This window comes from Falco naumanni, chromosome 1, assembly GCF_017639655.2.
Source record: "Falco naumanni isolate bFalNau1 chromosome 1, bFalNau1.pat, whole genome shotgun sequence".
NCBI classification, from domain to species: domain Eukaryota; kingdom Metazoa; phylum Chordata; class Aves; order Falconiformes; family Falconidae; genus Falco; species Falco naumanni.
Window position 1 is genome coordinate 13,657,924 of NC_054054.1, and position 20,479 is coordinate 13,678,402.

The 20,479-nt window shown below is 42.7% G+C and overlaps 1 protein-coding gene across 1 annotated transcript in view; it reads right to left on the bottom strand.

Moving 5' to 3' along the window:
* Positions 1–47: 47 nt before the first annotated feature.
* FREM3 (FRAS1 related extracellular matrix 3) overlaps positions 48–20,479 on the bottom strand; it is a 71,323-nt gene continuing 50,891 nt past the window's right edge. Inside the window, 16 exon segments of the mRNA XM_040582321.1 lie at positions 48–2,721; positions 3,473–3,619; positions 3,707–3,894; positions 4,933–5,059; positions 7,359–7,493; positions 8,408–8,535; positions 8,788–8,892; positions 9,631–9,823; positions 11,265–11,596; positions 11,882–12,013; positions 14,014–14,311; positions 15,539–15,697; positions 17,375–17,467; positions 17,470–17,525; positions 19,112–19,294; positions 20,206–20,370. Coding sequence (XP_040438255.1) covers positions 2,221–2,721; positions 3,473–3,619; positions 3,707–3,894; positions 4,933–5,059; positions 7,359–7,493; positions 8,408–8,535; positions 8,788–8,892; positions 9,631–9,823; positions 11,265–11,596; positions 11,882–12,013; positions 14,014–14,311; positions 15,539–15,697; positions 17,375–17,467; positions 17,470–17,525; positions 19,112–19,294; positions 20,206–20,370 — 2,942 coding nt within the window. The 3' untranslated portion in view covers positions 48–2,220.

Here is a 20,479-nt window from a genome sequence, read left to right on the forward strand (position 1 = left end):
CTATTTTTCATTAATGTTTCCACTTCAATACCTATTCAGTCATCCCCCAATTTTTTTCCTCTTAGAGCGTTGTGAACACTTTTTCCAATATGATCGATAGAACTATTTAGTTGTGTTTTCTTGTTACAAACCACTACCCATCATACCCCATTTCTGGAAATTCTGTGGCACTGACCTTGCCTTTATTGAACTTAATTTTACTGCATAAATATACTTCATTCTTTGGCGTTAGTGGAAAGGCCAGGTATTTACCTCAAGAACGAAATGATCAGCGTACATCCAGACTGGAACAAAATGATAAGATTTTTCTGCCTAACCAGAAGAAAATGAACCAGAAGAAAGGTAAGTCAGTCAGTCGTGCTGAGGTTTGTATTTAATTAGAATGGCCTAACAATGGTAGAATTTTTATTGCAAATAGCAACAAGTCAGAACAGAAAACTTAATATGTAAAACAACTCGCTTCTCTCAAACAGCTGCGGTAAATGCAGAGACAGTCTTGATTCCTGTGAGGAGAGCTGCTGCCAGCTGAAGGTGTGCAAGGCTGGAGCTGTCTGGCAATCCCCGCTGTTCCCTGGACCAGTGAGACGGTACCATGGCCACGTTTCCTATACCGTGTGTCCTTTTTCGTGTATCTGGCATATAATGACTGAGGTGAAATTGTGTTTCCCAATGCCATCATCTAATGTAGCATAATTTTGGAATTGATTAGGAAAAACCCACAGAACAAATGCTCAGTTTTGGCCTATTTAAGAAGGCATATCAAAAGGCACCATTGCTGTGTAAGCAGAGAAATGCAGCCCTAGAAAAATCAGCTTTTTGGAGCTTAAGCACTTAAGAAAAAGCTGAGGCCTCATACATGTAGATTTCATGCACAGCAGTACAGTTCTTACTAGTACATTAAATGAGTTCCTGTTTGCAGGTTTCCTCATTTGCAGACACCAGCTGGAAGCAGGTGGAGTAACTGTACTTTTTGAAAGTCAGAAGAACTCTGCATGTACAGCAGAGTCAACAGCCACTCCGCAGCACTTCACAGGCTGAATTGGCATGGCAGCCCTAGAAGAAATCAGCCGAACTGCTTAGGCATGGTGTACCCTCAACAAAAATGCTGCAGCCTTCCTTTAAAAGCATCCCTAGTCACACAAAAAACCTGAATGCCACCAAAACTTTATAACCAGCCTTAATTAAAAACCTTTAGAGGAAGCAGGAGGAAAAGATTTGTTAAATAGTTAAGCAGCATTGCCTTTGTGCTCGCAGTTTTCAAGTGCCAATATGAAGAAAGCCAAAGCAACCAAACAGTAATCTCCCAAATGACATCCTCTTAGTTACACAAAATCCATTTTTTTCAAGCAGAAGTAAAAAAAATCAAGCAAACTGTTTGCTCTAGGTGATACAAGTGCATTCCCCCAGTGCCATCTGGCAAAATAAGCTACCTTTTACAAGTATTTGCCTATATTTTGATGCTATAATCAAGCAGAGGAAGAGAGGCAAATATTGTATAATATGGGAAAGTTGTTCTGAAGTATTAGATTGTGTTTGAAGGTGTTTGAAAGCATTTAAGCATTAACATATTGTTTTTCTAGTGTAGCTTTACACTATAGGTCTTACTGATCGCATGTAATGCTCTCCTTACAGATAACTGCAATTACAGCCTTACCTGTGTGAGGCTCCTGTCCATGTCCGAGGTCCTCATAAAATTTGAGACAAAACTGTTGGTACCACTCATTTAAAAGAATACTGTCATCTGCTACTTAGCTTCCATTCTAATACTACTACCTTCTTCCTTCCTCAGCATTTATTAATTAAAAAACCCCTAACAACAAACAAAAAACCAAAACCCGTTACACAAGAACTAGATACTGTGCATGTCATCAAAACCACCATCAAAAAGCACCAACCTTCCATGCTGGATATAAGGCACATTTACAGCTGCATATTCAAAACATTAAAGAAAAACTAGGTTTAAAAAAAAAAAAAAAAGAGAGAGAAAAAAGCACCAACTGTCATTCATGGAGTTTGAATTCCATAAATGCCACTCACCCTAGTACACCAGCCCTGTCAGAAATAGCTGCTCATTACAAATAATTGAGCCAGCATTAGAACTGGAGCAGCCAGTCGTCTGTGCAAAGGAGTCAGCCAAGAGCTAGATCTGAGAGCCTGCGTTTTGGTGACATGACATGTTAAAAGACAGGCACCCCGGAACTTGGCTAGACTTCTGAACTGTCACCGCTGCTGTGTTGTACTGCCACTGGAGTGGCTGACTGGCGTTTTGCTTTTCCCAGCAGAGGGCTGCTGCCTCTGCTTCAAGAAAAAAAGAGTTAGAACCACCGTGCAGACCAGAAGCAGCAGTCCTGTCAAGCCTCCAGTAATGGGTACAATACCGTTGCCAGAGTCCCCGCTTGCAATTTCCAGTACTGGCCTGTGATGCGGCGTGCCTGCTGCGACCACATCTTTGTGGATGATGACAGCTTTGTCAGAACGGTCAAGTGCGATATGCTGGATATTCGTGCCCCTGTTTTTTTCTGCTCCAATTTCTTGCATGAAGACTGGGGAGTCAGGGTTGGCTCTTCTGCTGCGTTTAAAGGCTGCGGCGCTAACTCTTCCTTGAGCAGAGGACAACACATGGTGATAGTCCAGACTTCTTTCGCCATTGTGCCTCTGTGCATTTTCTTTCGATTGAACTGTGTAAATCGTATGGATGTACCATTCTCGGCCAGCTGCCACCTTAAAAAAAACCAAACCACAAACGCACTGGAACAGCCCCCTCATGCACTACAAACTGAAAAACACCAAGCATCAGATTCATCCAGACAGATGTCCCCAGTTTGCTGCCAAATATGGCTAATTAAAGTCAATGGCAGAAATAGGCTCTTGGAGATAGGATTAATCTTTCCTTAATGCAGCCTGCTGAAGTAGGTCAGATAAACAATGTTCTAAGAGAGCCTATTTCTTTCTAGAGTTAATGCATAAAAGCTACTGCATTTACCTGACAAACACTAGTCTTAATTTAGGCAAGAAGAACCCCACTTTAGGAGACCAAAAAAAGACTTGAGGAATTTGAATTAATATGACTTAAAGCAGGATGCACAGTTGTCTTTTTTCTCTTTTTTTTATTTTCATATCATATACAAACCTTTCTTTTTTTTTTTTTTTTTCAGTTGCAAGAAAATCAAGTCTAATTTCTTAGTTTTCTTCTGCATAAAAAGGCCTCTGTGGTAAGCTAAACCAGCAACTTCTGCTCCCAGCCCCAGGTGTATGTGTCTGCAGTAACAGCAGGGCTGCAGAAGGGTAGCTCAGTGTTACAGAGCAACGCTCTCATTGTTTCCGTACTGTTAGGGAGAGCAAACAAAGCAAAGCTGTTGCTGAAGCCTGTCACTGCCAACATAGTCGCCATGATTACCTGCATGCTCTGTTCTCCACCCGTCACCTTTTCCATGTGAAAGAATTTCTGTGATACACTTATCAGACAACTTACCTGGAAGAGTGGAGCAGATGACAGGCTGAAACCATCCGAACCAGGCTGTTTGACTAGAGGAAAAGCATCTGCATGATCAGCTGCTAGTGTAGCATGAAACTCCAGGTTTCCAAAGGCTCTTGCTTGTGTCTCAGGTTGAGCTTTATCCTAAAGGAAGTAAGTTTGGTATTTCCAGATTCACATGGAAATCAGCAATCTAAAAATACATGCTACCATAACTCGTTGTTTACATACCAAGATCTTGAATCTGTACAGGAGGGAGGGTGAGTCAGCCAGACATCCGTATTCCTGAGTGTCTGGGCTGTACTTGGGCACGTACCCGTCGGCACCAGTGCAGAGGAACACCTTCTCGATGCTGCAGCTGAAGGAGTCACCGAGATTCTGAACTGGATCCACCATCACTCGGCCATAGATTTCAGATCCTGGTAAAGCAGATAAACGCATTTTGCATTATAACAGTCAATTTAAAATTATTAAATCAAGTTGTTACCAAACCATTGTTATTAAAAATTCTCAGGACAGGAATTACCTAGCTTTAAATGTATTTCCCTTTGCACGAGAAGACAGTAGGTTCCATGACTGTTACTACTAATTTAGTATGGACTTTAGTCTTTATTTTCGGTTATGATTTGTACTGACGTTCAGTTCCTGCAGTGCAGCTCTTTTTTTTTTTTAAGCAAGCTTTTCCCTTCTTTTCACTAGAGGGCAACCCATATTCACATATAAGAAACTCCCCAACCTGATAGCATTATCTCAAGCAAAAGAAAGTTCTTAACAGGACATTTGGGATTTAGACTGATAACTCAAATAAGGGATGGATTAGAAACAAAATTATTTCTGGTCCAGTACCGCCATTACCAGGAGTCTCTCTGGAACCTGGTAACAGCTCCAGTCAGTGAGTGAATACAATGGTGTGAGAGCACCTGCCCTGAACACACAAAAAGAACAACCAAAAGAAGGTGCCAGGTGCAGTTACTGTGCATCCAGTCTGCAATTGAGAACAGCTGCATGACCAAGTCAAGGAGCCTCAGGTGTACAAGTATTCAATTCCTGCATTTCTGACTAGAATAACCTAAGAACTGAAATTACTTAGCCTCCTCAAAATGGGGCAAAATGTTAGTGTGGGCGGCTTCAAAGCAAAACAAGCGGAGTGAGGGGAATATGTGATTATGCAGTAACTGAGCAAGAGTTTCCAGAACTGCAGTTGCAGATATACACACTTAAATTCTGCACCTACCTTTGGAAGGCTTTTCCTCTCAGAGCCCATAAACAGAACCAAAGCATGTTTCAATTACACTAAATTACATCATATTTTAGTGCCTCTGTATTTTACTTTTCTGCAGTGGAAGTATGTAGACCACATAAGGGTTATAAAACTAGTAAAATACATATTCAGCTCTTGTTAGAAGCGGTCCTGTTCTAGCTTTCCCCATATGCTGAATGTACAATTGACATTTTACCTTTGGTAAAGGCTACATCAGCTCCTTCTCCAAATCCCATTGATCCATCAGATATCCAAAGCTCCTTTTTGGACAGCAGAAACATTTGAGTATTTAGACTGAACTCTGCTGCCACTGGGTCACTGACCTGTAGGGAAAAGTGATATGAAATGATAAAAAAATGCCTTGGTTGTAGCTTTACAATGATCGTTGGTACACCACTGCCACAGCAGTGATGCGTGGATCAAACCTTTCAGCAGTACACGGCCTTTATAAGAATCCCTCCTATACATGTACTTACATAAACCTCTCCTTGTGCTTTTCTGTCACAACCCATTAAAATACACAAACGTAGTGCTTTGTTTCAACGTTGGTAAGTAAACTAGCAAAAGGTACTTGAGGAAAGAGATACAGGACAGCAATGTATCTTTCCAGTGACACTTGCAAAAGTTACTGGGAGAACAGGGCTGTGGGCAAGAGGCCAATAAAACTAGATCAGGACCAGAACCTAGCTCGACACCCGCTCATTTCCCCTACTCTAAACAACACGTGTATTCAACAAGCACAGGATCGGAACCCTTGTCTGCCCCTCCTGGGCCCTGGCTACACTGTACGTGTTACACTAGAAGCTGCCTGCAATTCACCTAGAAAAGTACCATGGGCCGTGCCTGAAGGCCAGCCCAGGATTGCCCTGCAAGTAAGTCCAGTCCTGTAGTGCAAGGAGAAGTTGCTCCCAGGCATCCCCTTTCTGCCTTCCCCACTGCAAACACCTCGTGGCTGCAGAAGCCCAAGAAGCCCAGCACGTATCGACGGAGGAAGCTGGCACCAGGCTGATGATCTGTGCCTGCCCTGTGCATCTGACACTCCAGAGTGCTGGGAGACAGGTGTAATGCCCGGGAGAGACAGTGGGGAACAGGAGGGGAACAGCTCTCCAACACAGAAATAAGGTAAAGAGCTAAACTGTCTTACACCAGTGTTTAATCTTGTTAACCACAATAAGCCCAGCATCTAGGGGCAACAGTCCTAAGGGATATATATGTGTGATTATATGGACAGAGGTACAAAATTAACTTCATACGCAAATGCTACTACAACTCTGGTTATTTTCTTCCTCATTGTCGTGACGGAGGGAAGACACAGTCACTCAATATGAGTGATCAGCAGACTTCGTTTATTGTCCCTTACAGTCACCTTTTATGCCTTGTTTTAATTAGCTCATACATATTACAAAAGCTAAGCTCATTATTGGTTAGTTGCCTAAATACCAAGCCCGCCCCTAGTTTCTCTTCTGTAGTTATCTGTTCCCACCTGCAACATTCTTTTCCCACCAAAATCTTCCTGTTATTGTGTAACAAGAACAGCCATGGATAGTGTATTTTTGCTTTACTTCAGATAAGCTGAGAGCGATGTGCATTTTTGTCCAGCCAGCTGGACTATGTCTATGTGACCCTTTTCAGCTAGCCAGTTATCCACACCTCATCATTTTCCTTTTCCTGTGTAACTCATGTTCTGAGTTGCAGCACGAAGTCTATTGCTGAAGCAGTATCTTTAAAGTAACATTTCAGCTCAACACTGATTGATTTAGCAAACACGACTGAGACATGCATGTAAGTGATACAGGTGTCTGCACACTTGCCAGAAATGCCACACAACTGGGTAACGAAGCAGAAAGTTAAAGAACATCTCCAATGGTCAAAAGGGCTGAACGGCTCTGACTGGCACTGACAAGGCCTTTGAGGTATCCAGTACTTATAAGGTCATTTTTCATGTATTGACTGAAGGATGCAATGTCACATTTAGAGGTTTTAAAGTTTGAAATGTTCACTAGAAGTTAAGTCTCAGATCCTTGGTCTCCAAATGCTAAGTCATTCCTCAAGCTCACTGCAACAAAAAATCTGGCCCTTGTGACAGTCCACAATAGTAAGTTACTGCTACTTAGCACACTGCCTTTTTTCTTTTTTTTTTTTTTTTTTTTTTCCTTTAATAGGTACAGGAAAATTGTCACAAAGCCACACTAACTCCAAATGAAGTGTTTCGCACTGCTTGAGAAAACTGAAACAATTCTAGTGCATTGAATCTCAGTTTTACAAAGCAGCCTCAGTTAACTCTGAAAATAATCTCACTTAGAACTGAGGAATAGGCTGGACTAAGAGGTAAATAAATAATAAATGGAAAACCAAGATTCTAATTACTGGAAAAAAATTAGTTTAGTTTGATTTTATCTCACCTGAAAAGATGAGATCTAGAGCAACCTACAAGCCCTGTAAAACTCCTGAAGCCATCTGAAATAACTCTGTGATGTTCTCTTGGCACCTGGTACTGGATAGCCTATGCCAGAACATCTCTTGCTGGTTACAAAACACCTTTTGAGCTTAAATTGGCTTTTAGCTGGTCTTGGCCATGAGGCTTTATGGAAAAACATGCAAGTCCCATGTAAAAGGGTGTACCTGTTGGAACCTGATGTCCATATCAAACGCAATTGGGTCCCGTGGGTTGCAGATGACAGGGAGGGCATATTGCTGGCCGGGTGCAGCAGTGCAGGGGATGAATTTCACAGTGTAAGTACCTGAGTAATCTCGTACCTGTGAGAAGATTAGAGAAATGAGCATTTCTCCACAGCCTATGAACAATCACTTTTTCAGCTCACATTGCCCCCGAGGTGAAGCTGAATTCCCAGCAGCATCCTAAACACTTTTGCAAACGTGGACGTTGCTGTTTATGACTGTGGTGCTTTACCTCATGCACGAACCATGGGCACCAGCACTGTCGGCACTCCTCAGCAGCACAGGCACGGCGCTGACACATGCTGTCTCTCCTCTACTTCTCTGTCAAAGGTTAATACAGTACACCTGCTATCAGGCCTCTGAAGAGCTGACCTTCCCATAGTGGTGAGAATCAAACATGCCTGTGTCCAGACCTAACCTACTAAATCTCTCTGACTAGAAGTTGATTTTGCTCATACTTTTAGTGAATGCAAATGGCTCCTTTCCTGCCAGCTCAGCAAGAGCTGAGTAACTGGGCTGTGTCCCTCTCACAGAAGCAAGACGCTCCTAAGCAAGCCTCTTCTGCCATATTTGAAGCGCAGACTTTGTCACCACAGTAGCTCCCACTGGCTCCTGAGCTCTACAAGAGCTAAGCAGCTTTGTCACACGCCTAAAAATCCAGCTTCTCATAATGGCAGCAGCAACTCCTGGCTCCCAGTTTCCCAGCAATGCTGGAAGAAGGTAACATTAAGGCAGATTCTTCAAGAGATGCCACAGCTCCAGCACTGACCTACGCAACAATGGTACCAGCTAGTGCTAGCGGGAGCACTGGTTCAGGCCTCTGGACTCAAGCTCCAGGGATTGCTGGCTGTCCGTTATGTAATGAAAATACATGACTGCATCCAAATGAGCTGACGCTTACTGACCTTACAGTGCTGACGACCGCACAGGAAGTATGTTAAAAACTGACATTTCCTTTGCTTCCTTAAATTCAAGTCTGAATGCAGACTCACAGCAAAGTCAGAGATAAAACTCCACTGCTGCACAGGCTGGTGGAATGTTGGCTTGCTTCGTAACAGACTGAGTGTAAACGTGAGGCCAGGGTGGTCAGCAGACATCACCATTGATGCCAGAGATGTTCCTGAAAGAATAGAAGGTGAATTATAATTTGCCATAACTAACAATGCCTGGTACAGTATAAAATCAGCACACAAAAGCAAAGCAGCAAGAGAACAGAAAGAAATTAACTTACACCCCAGAAAAGGAAATGCCTCAGTTACTTATTCCCCTTCTACACCGAGACAGACCCTTTTCTGGGGTGTCCTTCTCCTCTGCCACGTAGACAGCACTACAGGTACTCTGGCTAGCACAGATGGACAGGCTGGCTATGCACCTGGGTGGGACATCACCAGCTGGCCCCGGAAACGAATCTCTGTTCGGAAGTTCACCACTAGTCGCCCTTCGTCATTGATCCGCATACTTGTGGGATAGAGGGAGCCTAGGGAGGAAAATGCCAATGATTTTACCCACCGACATTGCCCAAGCGCGTTTTTAAAGGAAGGCTCTTCATGTATTTGTTTGCATCTGGAGATCTGCTTCCTCACAGATACTAAACCCTGTCACATTTATTGTTCTGAGAGAGACCTCCAAACCCACCAACTGCAGAAGAAATGTACACACACATACCTGCTAATGGTTCGATCCATTAAGGCAGGTTTTGTTTCTCCCTTTTGCTTACGTAAGACTAAGACTCAACTGAAGTCTATCCACATATGATGATAAAACAGAGTACAGGCAGGAGAAAGGGTCTGGGACTTTTTGTCACACAGACACCAAGGCTGCTCACTCCCGTAAGGTCCCTTTTGCAGGCACTTCTCCAGCACAGGGATATGTAAGTGCTTCCATTGCCCTGTAACTGTGCACCAATTCAGCACTGGAGTCTTATCTCTCCATAAGAACATCTGCTTCAGGGTTGGTCCGTGCATTAATTCATCTCATTTTTTATAGATTAAAACCAGCATGCAATTGAGGGAAGGTTCAAAACATCTAGTTTAATAACATACAGCACTAAACACCAAACCTAATTGTCCTTTGGGTGGGTGTTTTAACCGAGGGAGTCAGCATGCTGTTACTGCTTTTGAGATTCTCAGCACTAAAAAGCATCAAGTTACCAACCACATCTCCCATCATCAGAACAGGATGGAGTTTAGAAATGATGTCGTCTGAAACAGCTCACCTTGGAGCTCTGATTCAGGAGGGCTGCCTATCCCATCTTTCCACAGGATAGCTGTGTCGTACACGAAGGTGAGTCTCAGTTCAGACTGCAGATCAAAATGTTGCCAGCCACCAACGGCAGCAGGGGAGTGGAAGACGTAGGAGACAGAGAGAGGAACCCGCAGAGTCACATACGACTGCACCAGATTTAAGACCTGAAAAATATTGCGGTACCAGGTTACTGTATGCAACCTGAAAAAAATTACTTTGCCAACCTTGCATTCTCATGAATTGCACTCTTTAAACCGGAGCAAAACCATCTGCACAGGAACATTTTTTTATCTGTTACTGGCATCACTATTATTTCAGGTGCTGCAAACACCTCAATTCATAATGTCCCCAAATTTTTGCCAATTTAACATTACAGGGTTCATACCGCTTCAAAAAAAAGGACCATCTAAGATTTTGTTTTACTTTGGAATAAAAATAACGAAAACAAACCTTCAAAACAAACTCCACAGAAACTGAAGGAGGTCTAAATGGAAGTTTCAGATCAGAACCACAGATTCCTTAGGCATTCAGAAAAAAACCCACCAATTTAGAAATAAGTTCTGTAAGTAACACCTCCCTTTAAAACAGATTGAACTCTATAGATTATGGCACCCTGAAACACTGCAATTTACAATTCTGAGTTATGGAAGTCTCTCTCTACCAAGCAAGCAACCAGAATGGGTGGCTAAGCAAATAATTAGTAAATAAATCTTCTTTGGCCACTGAGCACCTATGGAATGGGAAAGCATCAAGCTGCTGAACCAAGGCTGATTCAAGGCAGAGCCAGCACACAGGGTCTACAGCCCCCTGGAATGTCCTCTAATTGAAGTGAAATTGCTGTAGGGCACTTGTGTGTTGGGTTATTTTCCAAGGAAACACAATGTGCTGTCGGACACTGCACAGGGGAGCCACCATGCCTGCTCTGTGACTGATGTTGATGTAATATGTATCAAAGACCTGGAACAATAGCCTGTTTTACTCAGGCAAATTATATGGAAAAATCATATTTTGGGTAAACTTTTGTTTGTTCCTTATCAACCAAGCTTCTCTTTAGAAAAACTCACCTACTTGACAGCTCTGTCTGAAGCCTGAACACTGTCAGCCTACATTAGAGCTTCTAATTAGAAGTGTGGTTTGGGTTTGGTTGGGTTTTGTTTGGTAAAAGCATTTTTTTCTGTAGCCTTAGAAAATACTTCCAGGGTCAATAACATACCACATGCATATGGTTTATTTCTACAAGGCAATGGAGTTGTAGCCTCTTCTTTGACTATGCTGCTACATGGGCTTTGGGTGACAGCACAAGCATGTACACAGTTCGGAAAAGCTCTTCTGAGTCAAAACTGCAGTTTCTAAAATCCAGACTAGGAGCAACAGCAATGCAGTAAGCTGTGCTCAGTTAACAGGAAGATGAACCATGGTTGCACACAGAAATACAGTACAAAGGAACAAATCTGTACTTCTAAAAATGTTTGTGCGAAGGGAACACGTATCAAACTGCTTGCATAGTGACTAAAACCTTTCTCATGCAATCCTTAGTAACTTTCCGTTGGACTTGTGCTTCCAAAGCCTCGTGTTGAGAGAGGAAGGCACTTCAGTGCCACATACCTGCCCATCTGTGCCAACGGAGCCACTGCAGTCCATCAGCAGCTCAGACATGTCATAGTAACTGTTGAACTCCCAAAGGCAAGCCTCAAGGTTGAGGTTCTGGTAGAAACGCAAGGTTTTGGCAGACCACAGTGCACTGCTGTACTGGTAAGGTGATGTTTCTCCAATCACTTTGGGGATCTTAATTTCCTCTGTAATAAACCCATGTTTGGTCTGGATCTCATTATAGTCCAGTAGGTTGGAGCACTTGTGGTGTCCCACACGAGTGCCGTCTGGGCTAAGTGTTAGCTCAAAGTTGGATAAAGGGCGCGTGGAGATAACTGGCAGCATTCCTAAAACATAAATGTCACATGACCCATTAACATCCCGAATGAAAAAGAGCAAATGAAGTATTCATTAACTGCCTGTGAGCATATTTTTAGACTTGGAGTCTGGAAACAGAGGAGCTAGGGGCACCCAATGTTTCATCCATACATTAACCTTACAATTGGCAAGTTGTTCATTAAACATGGATTATTCGTGGTTCTGCCACAATGCAGCAAACTGTGGAGACAAACCTGTGGGAGAAGAAAAGTCCAAAGCAGCAGTCCAATTAACCCTCACCGCTTGATGCTTACCATCTGTATGGGGCATTGTGACTGTTAGTTGGATCAGATTGGGATAGTCAGGATCGTCTGGACCCATGTAGCGAATTTTAGCTGAGAAAGGTTCTGCTCCTACTGTTCCTGGGATGCGAGGCTGGCAAAGACCTGAGCAAAGGAGAAAGGTTTGTGAGATGTTTTATCTGTGTTAAGCAGCTTGGAGATGTCTGTCCATAGAGCTTTACAGGCACGCGGTGACCTGGTTCAGGAACGACACGGCCCTACCTAGCAACAGGTCAGAAAAATGCAGAAATACCGAGATGCTCATTAGGGAGTTCCTCACAGCTCTGCTCAGGCTGCCTGGTCTAATCCCTAGGGAAAAGAGGTCCTTCTCCAGACAGGCGAGGGCAGTGGTATGGAAACCCTTCGATGCCCAGCAGTGGCTGAGGAACCCGAACTCTTCATAATAAGGATTTGTTCTTCCTCCCTAGAAACTGGGAGATGGCAATTTTATATCAGCCTTCACCTTGACAGCCATCACTTACTGAAGTGAAGGGCAGGGTGGTTCACAATCACACCTGAGCTCTTGCCACAAAAAGCAGGTTGCCTGAGGGGAGCCAGCATCTTGCAGACTAAACTACACAGGGGCAGCTTGTGCTGTTCTGCAGGGTCCATCACTTACACTGGAAAGGTATTTCAGCTTCTTTTTCTGTGTATGACTGAGGCAAAGATCATTTCTGATTAAATTAGACAAAAATCTGGCACTTTGGGAGCATCACAGCAAATCCGCAGAGGAGCTATGGTGCATAATGGACACTTAGACCTATAAATCTAACACTTGGGAGCCTCAGGGAACCTTGAAAACTTCACAAGCCACTGCCTAACTTGCTAACGATGGAAAGCCTCAAGGGAGCTACTTTTCAGCCACTGAGCACGAACTTAACTGCCTAACACCTTGATGGATTTCAGACCAGATTACATGCCCAAAAGTTTCCCTTCCTTCCCCAGCTTGTGATCTTAACAAAAAATACTTCCTCTCTGCACAAGCCTTGTCTTCTCTTGAGGACAGGCCACTGCCACTTACAACAGGACCGTCACTAATACCCTGGTAACACAAAACCTTTTCAATTCTTCCCACATAGTTCAATCCTACTCAGGGGGTTTGCACTGTGGCTGGAAGAGATGGAGGTAAAGGGCTCTGCGTTGCAGAGATGTAGCAGAAGGAATGAACTGCACAAACCAGCGCTGAAGCAGCACAGCATGACCCACTTGCATAGTCACTAAGCTGACTACAATGAAAACATTTTAGTCTAAAGAGACAGAGAAGACTCACCCCCTAGCACCCAATATTTTGGCCCTGTGAATCCCAAAATGCAGTGGAGTCAGGCTCCTGCTTTAATTTGGGCAGAATAGGACTTTAAAGTAACTTCCAAGTAACTGTTCTAGTCACTGACTGAGCAAGAAGATGCATTTTCCTCAAATGAATTTCTGGGAAAAAGCAAGAGATTAGATGTACACATCCAGGTATGGATCACAGTTAAGAAACCTGAGGGATGTGGGCTAAACCCAGAATTAGGATGTCTCCCTGCCTTCTGAGGCAGAGCGTAAGTTCTCAGCAGAATCACGCATGCAGTGCTGCAATATCTGAATTTCCTCAAGGGCTTCATGCCCCTACACTTTTCCAGCACCTCTATTTTAACTGTCTGAAGTATGCAGGTCTTTAGACAATATCAGATTCAGTACACCTACAATACACCCTCAGCATCAGTAGCTGTGTTGTTTAAACTAAAACCACATGGAAATAGAGGCGTATCCGAGATATGCGTATCGAGACAAGCAAAGGACCCAAGACTGGGGAAGTCATATTCTGCTCTAGTGATTAGACAAATTAGGTATAAGAAATCATTATCACCCATACACCCACCAATCACGTACGATGACCTACGTGATGACCTACGATGGAAGCAAAGTCACGAAATACCAGACCTGATGAGATAATTACAAGATGTTTTTGCTTTTCACTAGCAACAGTCCCGTACTGGTATGAAAAAGAACTAACTAACATACAAGCACTAATGCCCTAAACCAAAACACTCCATAGCAGACCCCCATCAGCTGCAAACACTTTTCCAAGAAAGGCTACCTAATTCCCATCATGAAAAACTTACCTTCCTCTCTGTTTACTGTATAAATTGCACTTAGCAGCTCCAGACCTGCATTGCCATTGACGTTCACAGCTCGAGCTGCACACTGAAGCCTGGAGCCTGCTTGGAAGTATATAGAGTCCAGGGAGATGGATTTGGTGCTGGTAAAAAAGGTGTTGGAGTCCACTTCCCTCATCGGGCTGGTGACACCATCACTCCCACTTGGAGCACTGACAAGCCAGCGGTACAGAGTGTCATTGATGTTTTCTGTGGTGCAGATGGATCCGGTTTTGTAGTAGTCTGAATACTTGGGATTGCATGCCTGTGGGTTGGCATTTAGACAAAATAAAGGAGGTTATCTATTCTTACACCTGCTCCAGGCAAGCAAACTATTAAGCATTATTCTAGCAGTATTGTGCTTATTACTAACGCTGCATCAGCAAAGTAAGACCTTCATGCAGGCACACTGCATGATTCCTATTAATTGAGGGGATATGAATGAATGCCATGGGGCTTTTAAAATTGAAAACAAGAACAAACAAACATAAAACCAAACCTCAGACAGTTGTGAGTTGCTGTTATGATTCACATGTCACCTCTAATCCCACAAACCTGGAAACTGCTAGTACTAACTCAAAAACCTGAACTATTATTTGACAACATAGTAAGTTCTCCCAAATTTAGACATGCTAGCTTGAAAAATCCCAGTCTGCAACCACTCTTAATAAATTAGAAACTGTTAGAAACATGAAATAAGTGGCCTGAATTCATACATCCCTGGCGAAGAGCTGCCAAATTACAACTGCACCATTCCCAGCAGTCTGTTGCTGCTTCCTCACAATGGAGTCAAGCAGGAATGAAGATGCATGTGTGCCTTTTGCAACTGCAACATTCATCTTCCCTCTGCCCCACCCCCCCCCAAAAAAAAATAATCACCCTTGATCAACAGTTTAAAACACCTGACTTCACACAGAAGCAGCAGGCACACAAGTCCATGTCCCTCTGCCAGCTCTGTCTGGGAGAGCAGCCTCCTGCAGATGGGACAGATGGCTGATCCCAAAGGCTGTTCAGTCAACTTTGGTAAAATCTGCTGCTCAGCTGCTCATGGCACAGCTCTGCTCACAAAGCCAGAATGCAAACTGCTTCTGGAAAGCTCCGTATGGCCCAGCAGCCACTGCCCTTGTTTGGGCAGCACTTCGCTCCTCTGCGCCTTCCTGCATGCTCAGTTTGGGTTTAGAAATCTCTGGGTTTCTGGCCTTACTTCTATGTGTCCAAATCATCCCCTGGAACTGGTTAATTAGTTTGACAGCACAGCCAGTACAAGAGACCTATTTAACTCAGCAAGAAACACTCACTGCAGAAACAGCTGTCACAGGTTAGGGGCATTAGTAACCCTCTCTTGGAAGCTCTCCTCCTGAGTTAAGACAGCAGAAAGACAACAGCCTGCTGCTTTTAGTTGTCACTTTCCAGAATTGAATACTCTTTCAATTTTCTTACATGCTCCGGAGCATGGAATGAGTAAGCTGGACAAAAGCATGCTGAAGCAAGCCAGGATACTTACAACAGGATAGCCAGCTGGAGGGTGTGGATTCTCTTTGCTTTTAGCAGTATTGTCATACATCAGAAGTGAGACAACCTGAGGCACAGCTGGAAATGTCACATCTGCAACGCTGTCCATTTCTTCAATGTACACAATGGCTTTACTCATCTGAGTTGAGAGAAAGAAAACCTTATATATACTGCTGAAAATGAGGAATGGAGGGAGAAGGAGAAGTAGTGCCTGCAACTTAATTTCTGCCACCAAACTCATTCTGGTTTTACCCGGGGTTCTCTGATAAAATGGTGACTTGTATTAAGGAAGATTTACTTCTATGGGTTTTACAGGTTTTCCACTTAAAACCTGTTCACCAGCAACTAGCTGAACATGAAGGAAGAATTAATTCCCCAAACACTATAAAAAGGGAAATTAAAATATTCCAATTTTTCCTTAAACACCAAAGAAGTTAGTCTTGGCAAACAGTCCAACACACACCCAGTTGCTCACTCACTCCCCAATATTCAGCATGGCAGGAGGAGAAAATAGGATGAGAAAGCTCATGGGTCCAGCTAAAAACAGGGAGATGGTTTACCAATTACTCCAATGGACAAAACACACTCAACTCAGGGAAAATTAATTTAATTTTTTGCCAAATAAAGTAGATTTGGGTAGCAAGAAACAAAAGACAAACATTAAATCACCACGTTTCCTTTTGATTTTCCCATGCTCAGCTTCACTCCTGACTCATCTACCTCCCCCAAAACCTTGCCACAAACATAAAATACAAACCCAAACCTTCAAACGCTCCTAAATTAATTCCAGAGACCATGTACTAGCTTCAGCCTACACAACAATCTGATCTCACTTGACAGCCAGTTCAGGCTTTTACCAACTTAAGTATGAAGACTGTGCGTTAACTTTGGAGCTTCTGTTTTTAAAATAGGGGCCAACAACTTTATCAAGGTATAATATACATGATGTAATGGATCCCAGGGCCATAGTTTCTCTGCATGTAGTGATTTACTGTATATAGTATTGAAGTAAGAAGCTGCTAGTGTTTAAGTCAAATCAGATGTTAAATACAGCCCAGAATGGCAGGCGGTGCTTTTCAGAACTGTAGCAGCTCTAACACTTGCTGCGCTCTCCTCTGCCTTACCAAAATATAGAAGAAATGGGAAAGGAACCTATGCCCATCTGTCCCCACTCATGCCTGCCTCCCTGCCCACAGACCTCCTACCACAGGAACGGGCGAGAAGGCCTCACTGAGCTGTACGTGAGCCCATGAAGTCATGCAGAGCACCCGTCAGAGCATCACAGCATGGCTGCAGCTGCTACATCTCTCCACACATGTTTTAGAGAGGGACTGACGCAGTCTCTCCATTGTACTGGGTTGGGTAGCAGCCGGAGACACAATCAACACAAATAAAAACTGTCAGTCACAGCTGCTTGCTTTCTTTTTCTATATTTTTAAATGTTTTGATACTTTTCACCATCTATAATAGGAAAAGTCAGAGCAGGTTTCTACAAGCCAGTCAGTGCACTATACTTTCCTAAGAGGTACACCAATAACTTGGGAAGAACAAGAGAGCTCTCCACTGCCAAACTCTCTGTGAAGCAGGTAGTGGGTCACACATAAAAGCTGTAATTCGAGACTTCTAAACTTTGTTCAAAGTGTGTGGATTTACAGCTAATTTATACCAGGATTTAGACAGGTATGCACCAAACTGACCACAGGAGCGTGTCACCAACAGGCTGTCATGCATGCTGTGAGTACGTGGGTTTTTAATGTTTATGCAAACAAAAAAAAAATCATTGCAAATGGCAGATTTTGTTGTCAGCAGTGGTTACCTGTGTCTCTGCTACCATGTTCTCATCAGCTTTCAGGTGGACAGTAAATGCTTCTCTCACTTCTCGTATGCCATCATATAGAATCTCCATTTCTCATATAGAATCTCCATTTCAACAAAATGCTCAGTTTCTCCTTCTTTGAATTCAAGATCTGATCAAAAAAACCCCCAACAAATTAATGCAAAATCAAGACCCAAACATTGTTTTCTTTTTCAGTTGTGATCAAGTAACATACTCTGTTGCAATAACGTGGTTCTGCCCTAAGTAAAATGGAGTAGTGGACTGAGGTGTTAGTATCTGTTCCTCAGCACAATGATGAAGTAAAAGTAACCCACTTTTGCTGGACAGAAAAAATGAATACAAGTTGATATTGATAACTTGATGGAAGACTTAAAATAACATCAAAACATAACACCCTGACACAATTTTGTGCCTGGCCAACTAGTTTTCTTCCAAATAATTGCTGGACAAGTTTCTGAATTAGTGTGGACCAGGGACGCAGTTTGCACGCAGAGGTCCTGCTTTCAGTGACAAAGAAAGTTCAGCAGAATGTGTCTGCATGCCAAGGAATGGTCCCAAATATATTATTATACCAGTACTGATACTGCCTCAGGCTCCATTTGCAGTGCATATTTAAGCAGCATCCAAAACACCTGCACTTTGAGCTGAAAAGTCAACATTCTTGGCGCTAGGTCTTTAGGAGACATGTTCATCTATATGAAATCCCAAGACAAGAATGGTCTATTAGAAACAGGCATCTGTGGTCCTTCCTCCAGAAATCAACTGGCGATTGTTATTTCTTGCTAAAAGCCAGGAGGAAGTGGTACCCATTTTTCTGACACCAGCCCAGTTAATAGCAAGAATACTCAAGAAATGAGAGACCTTGTTTGTTTGTTTATTTTAATTGTATTCAAGGTCATATCTCCCCCCCTGCAGAAGACACTGTAGAAAAGTTACTCCCCAAGGGAGCCTGCGTAAGCACCAGGCTTATACATTGTTCCTGTGAGGGTGACACTCCATCCGAACCATGTCACTACCATGAAAACAAATTGAAACGCAATAGGTCACAGGAAGAGAAGATGGGTCTGTAAGCCTGAGGTTTGAACTCTTTCCTGGGAGACAGGGGACCTGGGTGCCAGCTCCTAGGGGTGGGGTTTTCTATGAAAAGCATCCCACCACTGGCAGCTCCTTACTGTAAGTGCTTAAGCAGATCTCTCTTCCATACCACTGGATGATGAACGCAGAATAAATCTAGATAATTGCCTTAAAATAGCAGAACCAGGAATCTGAGTATATTCCTGTATCATCTTAAGCTGTCTATCATAAGAATATCCCAGCCCTCTTGCCACCTCAGGGGACCTGAGGGCAAAGCTCAAGAACCAAATTCTTCTCAAACACATGATGGGTAGGTAACAACCTCAGCTATGTGTGAACTCTGATTCTTACGAAGAAATCCTGAGTTTGCACTCCAGGTTAGGAAATTCAAAGTAGCCCAGACCAAACAGGATCTCGCATCCAGTTCAGTCCCTTACAGGTCCCACAGTTAGCTTGGAGATAGGCAATACTCAAATCTCCTATTCCAAAACACACAAAATAAAGCAGGAACTCTTAGTCTAAAGCACGGTATTTGCCATTTGGATATCAAAGCAAGAATTCAGCTTCCTGCCCAGTATTCATTTGTGGGAAGGCACTTTCCAAACTAATCTTTCCCATCCCCACACCCAGTGAAGCCCTTACCTTCTGACATTGGATTGTAGCCTTCTTCTGAGGTGACTGAGCCATCCTTTGTGTGCACTCTGACAACAGATACTTTGGAGCAATCACCGAGGCGTAGAACATGGATTCTTACTAGTGCAATTTCTCCAGGTTCCTCAGGCTCCTGAATGCTGTATTTTATTTCAGAGAATGTAATAACTGGTTCTAGATGAGAAAAGAACCTCAACGTTAAAAAAAATAAATAATAATTTTCTAATATCAACTAGACCAAGTGCAAATAACTTCTCTGAGAGTGGGTAATCCAAAAGGAATGAGAATGTCATAACTAACAAACCTGAAAATTCAAAGTGATTGTCTGGTTATGAATATATTTGATTTATTGATTGCTACATGGAATGATCAAAGTGAAATACTTTGGAAACTGGAATTCAGATAGAATTTTGTAGCTATTATTAAAAGAAGAATACCTGATCCCCTGGTATTTGCTTTAGTAGAGTCTGAATGGAATATTTAGGCATAAAACATGTTTAGCTTTTGAAGAAAGCAGTGACTTTTCCGAGTTATTTATTCTAATGCATTGGGAAAGGTATGGGATAAATCTGATTTTCTTAAATGACTCTACGACTTACAAGGAGTCCATTTTACAGCACTATCAATTATGTTATGGTTTTTTTGTTTGTTGTGGGCTTTTTCTTTTGTTTTTACATGTCATTTGACATCTTCAGATGCATAACCTGTACAATCTGTACATAAAAGTCCCTATTACATTCCTGAAGGTTTTGTGAATTTGACCCAAGGCATCTATGGTTCTTTCAACTTAGTCAAATTTATGATACTCTTATCAAAGCAACACATATACAGCAATAAATGGAATGGAAATAAACAAGTGAATTTCTCAATTTCTCTCCCCATTATCTCACAAAAGGCAGAGCCAGTGATGCATTCAGAATAGAATAAAAAGGTGCAAATTCAAAACATAAAAATAAAATACTTGACAGGATTTTTAAAAACTTGGTTGGGTACTTTGGAAACTGTTGGCCCAAACACTGAATGGAATTAGTCCCATTTTCCCATTTGCAGCTACATATGTAATCAACAATTAACATAAAACTCACTGTCATCTTCATCTTGAATCTTGATCATTGTCTCTTTCTGATCCCCAATGGAAGCACCAAAAGTAGAATTATTTTTTGGTGTTCCAAGCACCAATCTGAATTCCTCCTCCTCCTCATAAATTACATCATCCTCCAGAGTTACCACACAGGGCTTCTCAGTTTCTCCTGCAGAAAGGTATCAAGCAAAACCAAGACCTTATCATCATCGGAACACAAAAGACCAGGATAAAAATGAAACAAAACCCACATCCCAAACTTTTTCAGGCTTGCCATA